Source organism: Agelaius phoeniceus, chromosome 1, assembly GCF_051311805.1.
Source record: "Agelaius phoeniceus isolate bAgePho1 chromosome 1, bAgePho1.hap1, whole genome shotgun sequence".
NCBI lineage: Eukaryota > Metazoa > Chordata > Aves > Passeriformes > Icteridae > Agelaius > Agelaius phoeniceus.
Window position 1 is genome coordinate 22,190,432 of NC_135265.1, and position 12,553 is coordinate 22,202,984.

General features: G+C 40.5%; 1 protein-coding gene across 4 annotated transcripts; it reads right to left on the reverse strand.

The window, feature by feature from the left end:
- Positions 1–759: 759 nt before the first annotated feature.
- On the reverse strand, positions 760–9,397 carry SRI (sorcin). 4 transcript variants are annotated; one of them, XR_013181172.1, is made up of 9 exons: positions 9,208–9,397; positions 8,481–8,564; positions 5,293–5,362; positions 4,563–4,606; positions 3,394–3,541; positions 3,125–3,238; positions 2,652–2,710; positions 1,869–1,963; positions 760–882 (listed from the first exon to the last, which is right to left on the reverse strand). XR_013181172.1 is itself a non-coding variant. In XM_054630304.2 (8 exons), exons 1-8 carry the CDS (start codon positions 9,253–9,255, stop codon positions 1,937–1,939), a joined length of 567 nt encoding a protein of 188 aa, XP_054486279.2. In that variant the 5' UTR covers positions 9,256–9,397; the 3' UTR covers positions 1,187–1,936. The 4 variants fall into 4 exon arrangements, 2 of the variants coding, with proteins under 2 accessions (XP_054486279.2, XP_054486271.2); XR_013181168.1 differs by lacking the exon at positions 760–882 and adding an exon at positions 1,187–1,379; XM_054630304.2 differs by lacking the exon at positions 760–882 and having other exon boundaries at positions 1,187–1,963; positions 9,235–9,397.
- Between the last annotated feature and the right edge of the window lie 3,156 nt (positions 9,398–12,553).

Here is a 12,553-nt window from a genome sequence, read left to right on the forward strand (position 1 = left end):
AAGCAGTAGATGTGTGGGAAATGAACATTTTGGTAAAGCTCTCTTACTATTCTTAGGGTAAAATTAAGTGTAAGGATGAACACTGTATATATACAAAATACTCAAATCCCTACAGGAAGAACAGCCTTTTTCACACTCTTACAAACCTCATCAGCTGTCAGAGGTTTGAACTGCAGCAGCAACTGATGTTGGCTGCCACACTCAGACAAATCTTTGTGGATTTTGGTCTTTCCATTAGAAATACTTCCGGTAGTATTCCATCTGTTTCCCAACTTCATGTGCAACAGGACAATGTACTGTCAGAATGTGGATCTATAATGCTGTCTTTGCCTTTGAAATTTTTTGTGAGGGCAGAAAGAGAACTAGCTTCTGTAATGAAACTACAAGCAATACCCAAAGGATTCTAAATTTAAGCAGTAAGTACAAGTTACTTCTTTAGGTAAGACGAGCCTGCTTTGAATTTACAGCCCAGAAACTAAAGTGCCAGATTTAATAGACACCTCCACAAAGCAGGGTACAATACAGTATCTTTGAGTGAGATTCCTGCTCTGAGGAGCTCGTTTGTCCAATGATGTATATTTATATGTGTCTATATATATGCACATATGTGTAGTTTTGCTTTCATTACTTAATGCAAAAGTTCCTCCCGAAAACTGCCCTAAACTACTTATTTAAGAAATATACTTCTTTTAACATTCTTATGGCATTGTATTCACAAGCAGCAAAACAACATATATCACTCCTCTGTGTAGGCAGAAGTGACCAAAATTAACAAAAGTTTCATTAACTTGTTTTATTGGAAAAAAGTTTGTAGTACCTCTGCACAGTTGTGCTGCTCCCTCTTTCCATACAATGTCCATCTTCCCCATTTCTCAAAAATCCCTACAACAAAAGCAACAATAAAACCTCCACCAAACAAAAATCCCATTTTTCCCCCCTGAATAGGCTCAGGCAAGTAAGCCTTGCCTGTCTGTATCTGCTTTCACTGGTAACTACTGCTGTGATCTGAAAGAGTAACATGGCAAGAATTTTTTCCAAGTGAGTTTTGGCCCTTGTGTGTTAGCTGGCATACTGAGGCATAACTAGGGGTTAAAGTGGAGGAGATAGAAACATTTATTTACATGTGACTGAAGTCTGTTTGTCTGCCTGTGAACGGAGAGTTGAACAAAAACAGACACAGCACAGCTTTTGTATGTTTAAAAGTGTTTTATGTAGTGACACAAACAAAGCAAGAATCTTACAAGAACAAAGCCCCTGGTACCAGGGCACAAGGCTAGAAGAGTTTTCTGCTATGTTTTGTTGCATTCCTGCTTAAAAGAAGTTCTAGCAGATAGTCTTACAGTCAGTGCATGGTGTCACAGGCTTCATCTTCAAGAGAGCTGACAAAGTAAGTAACCAAAACTTACTGATGTTTTAACAGACCAGTGCAAAATGACCATTCCAAAATCCCTTTTAGTTTGTACATCTGTCCTATGTTGTCAAAGACAAGAAAATATGTATTCTCATAAGTCAAACACGTTACTGTTTAAGTCAAAAAATGGTAAGTTGTATTCCAGAAACTGATTTTGGTGAATCATGGGAAAAAAGTAGACACATGACTGAAAGTCTTACCATTTGTGTGATCTGAGTTATACATAGTGAATTGCAAGTTTATGAAAATAAAAGCAGCTTTAATAATCACAGATTGGAAGTTAAATACAACAGTACATGAGTAGTTCATATTCATTATCAAGACTAAAAAATGTGTGAAAAGGGATGCCTTCATGAAATATGCAATTTCCAATATTGAGATACACAGTCATTGGAGAACTTGGCAAAGCAAAACACATACTGGAATGTTAAATCATGATCATCCACAGCTTGCTTACTTTTGATTAAGATGCTGATAAAACTGGAATGTTAAATCATGATCATCCACGGCTTGCTTCCTTTTGATTTAGATGCTCATAACACACTGTATGAACTGAAAAGAGAATAACTACTTCTTAGATGTATGACAGAGAACGAGTTTTTACTTTTTCTCCTACAATACTCATTGTCACTACACATTTCTGTAAAGAAATTCAGCCCATGAATAGTAAAGCTTTAAAATGCATGTGAAAATAAGCAAATTAATTAAAAGCAAAAGTTAATTAAAGCAAAGCATCTCCTTAATGATACCAACAACACCAAAAATAAAAACTAGCACACATGGTCCTCCCCCCAGCTCGAAAAAATCCCCCAAATCCAGGATGACTCGAATCTAGTGTTCTCTTTTTGCTGCATAGATGTGGCTAGGAAGCCAAGACCCAGAAGCTTGACTGAGTGTGATTCATCCACCAGACCTCCACCAACCCTTCCCAGGAAAAATGCCTACCAAGCTTTAAAACAGAAAATGAAAAAAAAATCACAGAAAATGATGCTAATAAGTGATGTAGCTTCTTTGATCTTCTTGAACCACACTGGTTAGAAGTTCAGAAAAAGGTACGCAACATTTTACAGAACTCTGTAAAATACGCAAAACTTTTTGAGACAATACTCCACATGCCCTAGAACTTCTGGGTTCTCACTGCATGTGTAGGGAAGGCACAAACTCAAATCTTTACTGATTGTCTTAAGTTTTTATTTTGTTTTACCCTGTAATGTTACTGGATTCCTTAAAATTTACTTACATCATCATAGTGGAAGTTCACAAAACCCTGTTGAGTTGTATCCCTTCTTCTAAAGCATTCTGCAAAAATTGATTAAGAAAACAGAAACCAGGTAAGAAGAATTGCAAATAAACATTTTTTTAAAGTGTACAGTACTTTCCTAAAATTTCCCAAGTCACATGAAGGAGAACATGATCAAGAATACTGCAATTCATTCCAAGACTAAATTTTTATATCATATACAACCCTTTATGTTCTGTTAATAAACAAAGTCTCCCAATTTTGTAACATTACTCTTCCAGTCTCTGGAATGAACCCTGCATTAGTATAAAGTCCTTTATTTCATGGGAATTTAAAAAATCGTAGTCTGTAGATTATTGATAGAAACCTCTTTTGTAGTATGACAAAGTTGAACTTGAGATAAGTGAACAAAGAGGTTATTAAATAAAAATGTATTATGGGGATGACAGCAACAAGGCCACAATCCAGCATACCAGTGAGAGCTCGGAGTTTCACGCAGCAGGCAATGTAATCATCAAATGCAATCTTTCCTTGAGTGCTGTATCGCTTTGTGATGGCAGTCACAGCCTGTGGGCTCAGTCTAAATCCTATTTGAAAATAATAAAGTCCTATTTTGAAAAGCCAGGTAAGTTAATAGAATCCAACAAGTTTTCATTGGAAATATCATGTGTTAGTTACTGCAGGATGATAACTGGGAAATGGTGTGAGTCAGGGTCAGAAGCAAGAACATTTCACAACTTACCCATGGTCATCAAGGCTTTCTCCAGTTCCTGACGATCCACTGTGCCACTTCCATCACTGTCAAAACTTACAAAGTGTTGCTTCCAGCCATTGACCACAGCCCAGAGTTCTTTAAACTCATTAAATCCCAGTGTGCCAGACATATCCCTCTGATTTCAAAGCTAAGAAAAACATTTCGTAACTAAACAAAACCACCAACAAAATTTGACAAACAAAAAAGGCATCTCTCTGTAGTTAAAACTTACTTGAAGGCCGCTATTAATACAATTTTGATATTATTAATTTCTCTTGTAGAACACTAAAGCATCCCCCAGCACAGATGGAGGTAATACTACCCAAAACCTAAGGTCAGAGATCTGCTCTCCCCACTTCTTCCCAGTGAAACCTGCTAAAGCAATTTTCCCTTTGTGAGTTCTTCACTTTAGTTGACACACTTCTCTTTAACCTGTTGCTATGTAATTGTATCCAATTAAATACATAGCTGAAATAAAAATAAATGCCAAAGAATAAATTGTTATAATAGTAGTTCTCTTGTATTCTAAGTGGTTTGTTCGAGATGAGCTAAGAGCCCTTCCAGTTTAATTTCTGCTTTTTTCTTTTTAAGCAGAAAAACTTTCAATTTAAGTTTTGGCTAACAAACCTCCAAAGATTCCAACCTCACACAGAATATCTAAGTGTTCCACAGGTCCTACTGCTGAATGCCATATACCATTCCATTAGATACTCAAAGCTGATTCATTCATGGAACAGGATTTAGGAGGACTTAGATTGTATTCAGGCTGTGCACAACAAATGCTTAAAATTCATTAGGAAGGATGAGAAATTGTAAAGGTGTCCTATTTGAAAAGCACAATAAGTGATTTGCACAACACTTTACTCTGGGCCACCAGACGTGACTGTTCATACACTTAATGGAGAAACAGCTCCCCAGGCTTAGAGGGATGCCACTTGCTGTAAAATGATTGGTCACCAAGAGCCTCATTTATTTATTATTTCTTAATTTGTTAAAATTAGTGAGAATGGAGTTTTGTACCTTCCCAATCACAATGATCACAAGACTCATTAAGTAAAGGTTGAATGGAAACTACAAAGCATTTCCCAAATGTTTTGGCGCTCTCTCATCTTTGCTTACATAATGCAAAAATGTTTACATTTCATACTAAAGGATACATCCAGCATTGAGATCATGAGTCTGCAAGTCTCTAAGTTGAAAGCTGTTAAAAATAGAAAAAGGAAAAATAAATTATGTTAAGAGCATATTCTTCAGTTTTATCTAAACATAAAATTTCAGATTTATTATAAATTTAAATTATATAAACGATTATGTAATTGGTTACCCTGCATACAGCCATACCATATTTTTCATCCAAGTAAGAGCCATTATTGTTAGAAAAACTGACAGCAGGCAATTTGGAGGCAATTCAAGTTATATTTAAAATTAACTTGCTTTAATCTTAATCCACAATAGTTTTGGGTTTCAAAGTGGTCATTTATATTCCCCCCCAACAGACACCACTTGAGCAAGCCAGTTTCACTCACAGAAGCTGTAAACTGAACAGGAGGTATTCCAGCAGAGGAGTACTACCACAGATTTTGATCAATATCAAAGCTCAATTCAAACCAAAGCAAAGCATCTTTTTAAGAACTGTCTGTCCAGTACAAAACAAATCACTTCAACTCCACAGCCCAGCAGAGAGGGGAACTAAGGAGGCTGAAAAGGCAAATCCTTGGCACAGAGAACTGAATACAGAGAATTTACATGACCAAGATATGGAAAGGAAACCCATTTGCCATGCAAAGAAAAAACCCAGCTCTGCAGAAGGCACAACTACACACGTTTTCTAGGGAAGAAGAATTAGTGTGCTTTAGATGCGCTTGTTTATTCAAATCATTAACTTACGTTTATATGATCCTGCAATCCCTGACTGGGTGAGACATCTCTGTAGCTCATCAGCATCTATTTGTCCATCCTTTCGATAACAGAAGATGTATCAGCTATTAATACCCTCTCCCAGGCTGCTTATTCCCAGTACCCACTCCCTTTCCAGTGGCATTCAATTAGTTATGCTTCTCAAGACATCCTCATAACTCACAAATATAAAAATTCCTGCTTTTTAAAATATTAAGTTGCTAGTAGAACAAGCAAATGTAGAAAGCAAAGAACTTTGAAAGAAAAACAAAACAAACTCAGAAAAGATACCTATCCACATGGCTTGGAAAAAGCCTCACTTCCAACAAATCCTTCTCAGGGCCAAATAGAGAAAACAACTGCCAATTCATGGAATGCAATGAGCTGCCAGAACTGGAGGTGGAATTCTAAGCTTCATTCCTCACATCCCCAACATGAAGTTTGGTTCACACAGAGTTTAAACTAATCTCATTCAGGAATGGAACATTATGTCTGTAGACATAAAAAATGATGACACTTCTGCAAAGCATCAGAAGATGAAAAGCCAAGTTGGCTGTCAGGAAAAGTTTTTTTGCCCAGAGAGTGGCTGAACATTGGAATGGGCTTCCCAGTGAAGTGATCACAGCACCAAGCCTGACAGAGTTGAAGAAGTATTTGGACAACACACTTGGGCACTTGGTTTGATTCTTGGGCTGTCTTTATCAGGGCCAGGAGTTGGACTCAATGATCCTTGTGGGTCCCTTCCAACTCAGCATATTCTATGATTCTGTTTGTTACAGCATTTTCCTTATGTTTTGAAACCTCTTTTATTCAAGAATAGAGATATTCTACTGAATGATATGGTGGGAAGAGCACAGCCTGATAACTTTCAGAAATTAAATATTGTTTAGAAGACAAATAGTAGTTCTGTGTTAAATGATATTTGACAAGGTCTGAAAAAAAGGCAACAATGTTTTGATTCTATGTAAAGTTAATGGCAGCTAAACCCAAATTTGCTTCCTATCTACTCCATCAGTATAAGTAAGTAGATGTATTTAATACTTTAAATTCATGGGGTGGGGAAAGAGAAGAGATTTGAAATAGCCATTACTATTAAGTAACTAATCTCTTCAAAGGCTTTGTACCTTCTAAAATAAAGATAGAAACTGCATAACTTTAAAATAGAGGAAGATACAAAAGCGTGACTGTAATCAAGATTAACATTACCAAATATATGCTTGTCTTTTTTGGTTTTTTTAAGTAGAACATAAGCAGGTTCAACTTGACAATGCATATGAGCTTTTCAAACAGGCTAAAAAATAAATTATTACTTCCTAAAAAGACAGATTCAATTGAATAAAGATTTGAAACAATATTTTTGACTTTCTTCTGTGAACGAAGGAAACTAATTCATCAAATCAAAGACAAGATCCCTGCTGTAAACTACTTCAAAGAAAGCTCAGAGAAAACATCAAATATTATATAGCATAAAAACAACACAGCAATAAACCATAACCAAAACATACTAATTCTACAGTAAGTATAGATGGATAACTGAGATGTGGCTTTTTACAGAGTTGCATGGATGGCTATAAAAGCAACTGATAATTTAGCTGTCTCCTTACATGGTTTTTACTTCTGCACAGCCACTGGTACCAGAAACAGACACCTCAGATTCCAAGGATAACTTCGAAAGCTACTGAGTTCATTTTAGTAAGGAATGATTTCTACAGATAGAAAGCATTTCAGAGTATTAACTTAAGTATTCTTAAATGCTAACTTGATCATATCCATCAATCCAGTGGGAATGGGTAGTATCCAGCTTCCAGGTTCCATGCCTCACTTGAGAAAGCTGAGCATGGTCTATGTTTTGCTGAGATCCAGCTCCTGCCACCTCTTCTCCACAGTGCTGTCTCCTGTTTGCTGCTCCCTCCCTTTCTCTTTACAATAGGAGCTCATTCATTTGCCCAGCATCAGTTACTGGCTCCAGTGCTGACTCCTGGCACACATCCAGGAGGCACCTGCACAGACACATCTCAGCTGGCAGACAAATTGTCAGCACATTCAGCAGAACTCAGCTCTGAGCTCCACCTTCTCAGAAAGGCCTAACTACACAGAGGTCATTCTGTGTTCTCCTTTACCAAAAAACACATGGTCTAAATATTTTCATAAGCAGTTAGAAGAAGTAGGACACAGACTGCAAGATGCATTATTAATTCAAAAGAGTAACATAGAGAACAAAACTAATCCAAGTTATGGTGGGAATCTGAACATCAGCTAATATTGTTGAATTTAAATTTTCACGTTGTGGTTTGCAGCTACCTGAGGATAGCAGATCCAAGAGCAGAGTTTTAGATGTGCACACACCCTACAGGTGTGCAATAAATAGCTATAATACAGCAAACAAACAAGGAACTTCAGCTCAATAAACCTAACTTAATTGTTCCTAAACTCTGTAATACAGTTCAAAGAGCATTTGTTTCTAGCAACATACATGATCATACAAAAACAGTATATGCCACAAAAATACAGGAAAGAAATTAAAAATGCAGTGCAGAATGACAGGGCAGGAAATAAAAGACTTGTGAAAGCCTTTCCTTTAGAAGAATAATCACTCTATGTTACCAGTAAACCCAGATATTGGCACAACCCATGACTGCTTTTCCATTTGTGAGTATATTAAGATCATGTAATGACCTCTTTCCTGTTAGCATTTCCTGCTCTTAGCCAGGCCATCTCCACAGCCCACGCTTTCCACTGTTTCTCTTTTCTTTCTCCTAAGCTTGGCAGCATTCACCAACCCAAAGCTATCACAATTCAGTAACAAAACTTCATGCATTTAAATATTCCCTGCATATACCTGTATAGGAAATAAAGACACACATGCCTATGTTTCTCTATATATGTATGTATTTACACATACAATATAGAAACTAACAGCATTATTCAAATTGTATAGTTCCTGTATGTATACAGCTATAACATAGACCAGTACAGGTGTACATGGCAAATAGGCTAAGTAAAACAATTATGGATTTGGTTTTTTTAACTAGAAATATCAGTTTTTCTCACTGCAAATACTAGGCATTTCTCTTTCCAAAGGTAGAGAGTATTCTCCCAGAAGAAAAAAAAATCCAAGAAGTAAATATTATAAGTTTAGTAAATTTTGTAAGTCAAATAAGTAAATTTTGTAAGTTTACCTGCCCTCCTACTGCAACAAAATAACCATACAAAGGATCCTGAGTTTGTCCAGGGAATGCTGGTCCTCCTGGAGCTCCACCATACTTTGGAAACAAAAAAGAAAATTAATTTTAAATCAATGATTCAGTTAAGGATCTGTACTTATCAGCTTATGTTTTCATGTACACACCATGCCAGAAAAAAAGTCCAACCAAAAACGAAACCCCTCATGAAAAAAATCCCCCAAACCAACTCTCAATTTCAGTACTCATCTAGTAATGTAAGCAGATCAGTATAAAACCTTGCACAGGAGCAATCGACTGATCTAGATCCAGCCTGGTCTATCTCACCGAGGTTTCATTTTATTCTACCCTTAGCAGAAAACGGCGTGCCGAAGAAATACTAAGGCACTGCAAATTTTTTTTTTCCAGTTCAGCAAAGTTGAGCAAAACAGATGTCTATGGCAAATGCATGGAAGAATATGCATTAAGTGTGAAAACCCCTAACTTAAACTGATTTTTAAGTGAAAATCATGGAATGACACCCTCAGCACTGACTTTCTCCCCCGGCAGCAGCGGCGGGGGAGGCGCCTCCTCCCTCCCTTCTCCCCCTTCTTGGCGCAGCCCCGAGCCGGCGCCTGCGGCCCCTCCCGGCGGGAGCGGCGGGCACAGGCCGGGCAGACCCCGCCTGACCCTGCTCCCGCCGCTCCCGCCGGCCACCTCCCCCCGCGGGCCCGGCCCCGCTCACCCCGCCCTGGTAGAACCCGCCGGGTACCGGCTGTCCGGGATACGCCATCTTCGCCTGGCACCGGCTCCGGCGGTCCGGCTGCGCCCGGGAGCAACCACCCGGATACGGAGGGAGGGCGGCAACTTCCAGCCCCGGCCCTTCCCGGAGCCCGCGTCCCGCCACCGCCCAGGCGGGGCAAGCAGCGACCTTCCGCCACCAGGGCAGCGGGCGGTGCCGGGCGGTGCCGTCGGGAGGTGGGGGGTCGCCCCCTCCGATCTCCTCCCCTCCAAGCTCCCCCTCTGGCACGGTGGTACCGGCCGGTGGCCCCGCGGCGGCATTTCCCGGCACAGCTGCCTGGGGCCCGCCCGCATCGCGGGGCGTGGGGCTGTGTGCGGGGGCGGGCGGGGAGCGCTGAGGGCGCTGGGCTCGGCCAAGGGCTGCGGGCTCACATTGCCTGTGGCTCCCGGCCAGCAGCTGTCAGACACCCGCGGGAGTCAGCGCCCGTGAACGGAACCGATCCGCTGAGGAGAAGGAAGAGGCTGCGCCCCGGAGCCAGCGGCCGCGGGCAGCGGAGGTGGAGCCGGCCCCTGGCGCATCCCGGGACTGCTGCTCCCGGGCAAACGGTGTTCTGTGGCGGCTGTGACCCGCTAAGGTGACGGGAAAGCTCCTGACATGTTCACTGGTGAAACGGTTGAGTTGATATCAGATTATTTCAGAACCACCGACTCGTGATTTACCAAAAGACCGCCGAGGTCATAGACTCAGTTCCTGCGTCTGTATCGTGTATCCCAAAACGCATCCTTACGTGTTCACTGTTGGTACCGTTGCTTTTTCTTCAGAATTGGACCACCCGTCCCTGTTCCCAAATACAGAGAATAAGCTGTATAATTTCTTTCGGATCTGTAGGTCCAAATTCTGGAGTAGGAGCTGGGGGAATGCCCGTGTCCCACTGGAGCGGGGGGGTCCTGTTGTGTTCAGTCGGGGCCGCTCCTGGTTTGGGATTTTCTGGAAGAGCTTTGATCCAGCAGCCTCTTCCCGGCTGGCGGCGCTGCCCGGTGCAGCCCGAGGTTTTCTCCCGCTGTTCACCCAATACCCCAGGGAGCAGCATCAGCCAGAGCGGTCTGAGCTGGTCTTGCGACTTTGCAAAACATAGAACTCCCTCCCTCTCCTAGCGGGAGCTATTTAATTCAGACGCAAGACGATGAGAGATCAGTTGCTGGAGTCTGTATGACTGAAACAAATCTTTCTAATAGAGACCTTGCAGGGCAAATGGCCTGTTGTCAGAAATCTGGAAGCATAAAAATTTTATTTTTCTGTTTATTGACATAATTTCTGAAGAACGTTATAAATTTGAGTAGGACCTTAATTAATTAAAGTATGCTAATTTATAGTAAACTTTCCATTTAAAGTGAGTCACCCTTCTCAGCTTCTAAGTCATCCAGTAAACAGGACTTTCAGACATTATCTCTGTGGCATATATTTTATTATTTCAGCACGAATTGCACCTTATAACTGCTAACGATTGCCAATGACATGAAAACAAAACTGGTGTTCTGTGTAATTTAATAACCAATAGAGTTGCCAAATGAGACAAATTATTTAATACCTTCATCACACAGAATTATAGTAGAGGAAATTTATTTAAATATCTGTATAGAGGCTTTGCCCCAGAGGTCCCGGTTGCCCTTGATGGCGCTGCAGCTGTGACCAATGAAGATAACTGGGATAAAAGGGGGTGGGTTAGTCAGTCAGGGAGAGCCCTGAACTGAGAGAGAACAACATGCAGAAGAAGGAGTCTGTGCTGTGAAGATCTGCAGCCATGAGAATACACCAAAGAGGTATGGACTTTACAAATCTGATCACAACAGCAATATGAGACTCTAGAAATAATAGAACAGAAATTGGTGACCCCGATGTGATAGTTAGCAGAAGATGAGACAGCTGAGAGCTGTGGCAGCCAAGAGCTGCAGTGATAGTTGGCAGGAGATAAGACAGCCGAGAGCTGTGGCAGCCAAGAGCTGCGACAGAACACAGCCTTTGGGTCAAGGAGCTGTGAAAGTGTATGACCTTTGAGCAAGGAGCTATGTGTGTTGTACATGGCCTGTGAGTCATGAGAGAATATGGGTGTTGTACATGGCCTGTGAGTCATGGAGAAATGTATGTGTTGTATTTGAACATCTGTACAACTGTTAACTCAAGTAAAAGAAAAGGGGGAAATATAGTAGAGGAAATGTATTTGAATATCTGTATAGAGGCTTTGCCCCAGAGGTCCTGGTTGCCCTTGATGGCTGCAGCTGTGACCAATGAAGATAACTGGGATAAAAGGGGGTGGGTTAGCCAGTCAGGGAGAGCCTTGGAGGAGCCCTGAACGAAGACAGAACAGCATGCAGCAGAAGGAGTCAGTGAAGATCTGCAGCCATGAGAATACACCAAAGAGGTATGGACTTTAGAAGTCTGATAATATCATTATGGGACTCTAGAGAAATAGAATAACAACACAGAATAGCATATATTAAGCTGAGAAACAAAGTAGTGACCCTGTACAATTTCTTGGCTTAGGAAATACTTATCTCACAAGGGTACTTAACTAAGTGTATTGATATCAAGATGTGCACTGGTCAAATAGTTGTTTTGACCAGACTTAATCACGTGCAGTGCAAGTTATTGCAGGCTCTGTGCTGCATTTCGTTAGAGTACATATATTAATGTCCAGGCCAAAAGCCCTCCTAATTAAAATAGGACCAAGGAACAGTGATAAAAATAATAAAGGCTGGAAAGATTGAAAATAAGTGGTAAGGAATGTAAGTGATAAGATTTGAAGAGTTGTGCATTGAAATACAAAATATCAAATGGTATATATGCATTGCCAATAACTTAATAGGAATGAATTTTTGATTGCTTTGGTGAGAAAAAAACAGATATGATTTGTATCAGTTGGTAGATAAAGACACTAAGCTGTACAGCTGTAGCTGTATAGAAAAGGAAGATGTCTTTCATCAGTGTAAATATCTGGACATCCTCTATTTTCTGTACTTCTACTGACACTTGTGGCAGTCAGCAAATAATAGAATTTAGGCTGGAAAAGATCTCTTAGAACATTGAGACCACCTGTTAATCCAGCACTGCCAGGCCCACCACTAATCCATGTCCAGTGCACATCTACAGGTCTTTTAATTCCCCCAGGGATGTTGATTCAGCCATTCCTTGGGCAGCCTGTTCCAAAGCTCAGCAATGCTTTCAATAAAGACATTTCTCCAAATATCCAAAAACCTCCCCTGGCATAACTTGTGTCCATTTCCTCTTTTGTTCCTTACAAGTAGAGACTGACCCCCACTTCACTACAACCTTTTTTTCAGGCAGTTGTAGA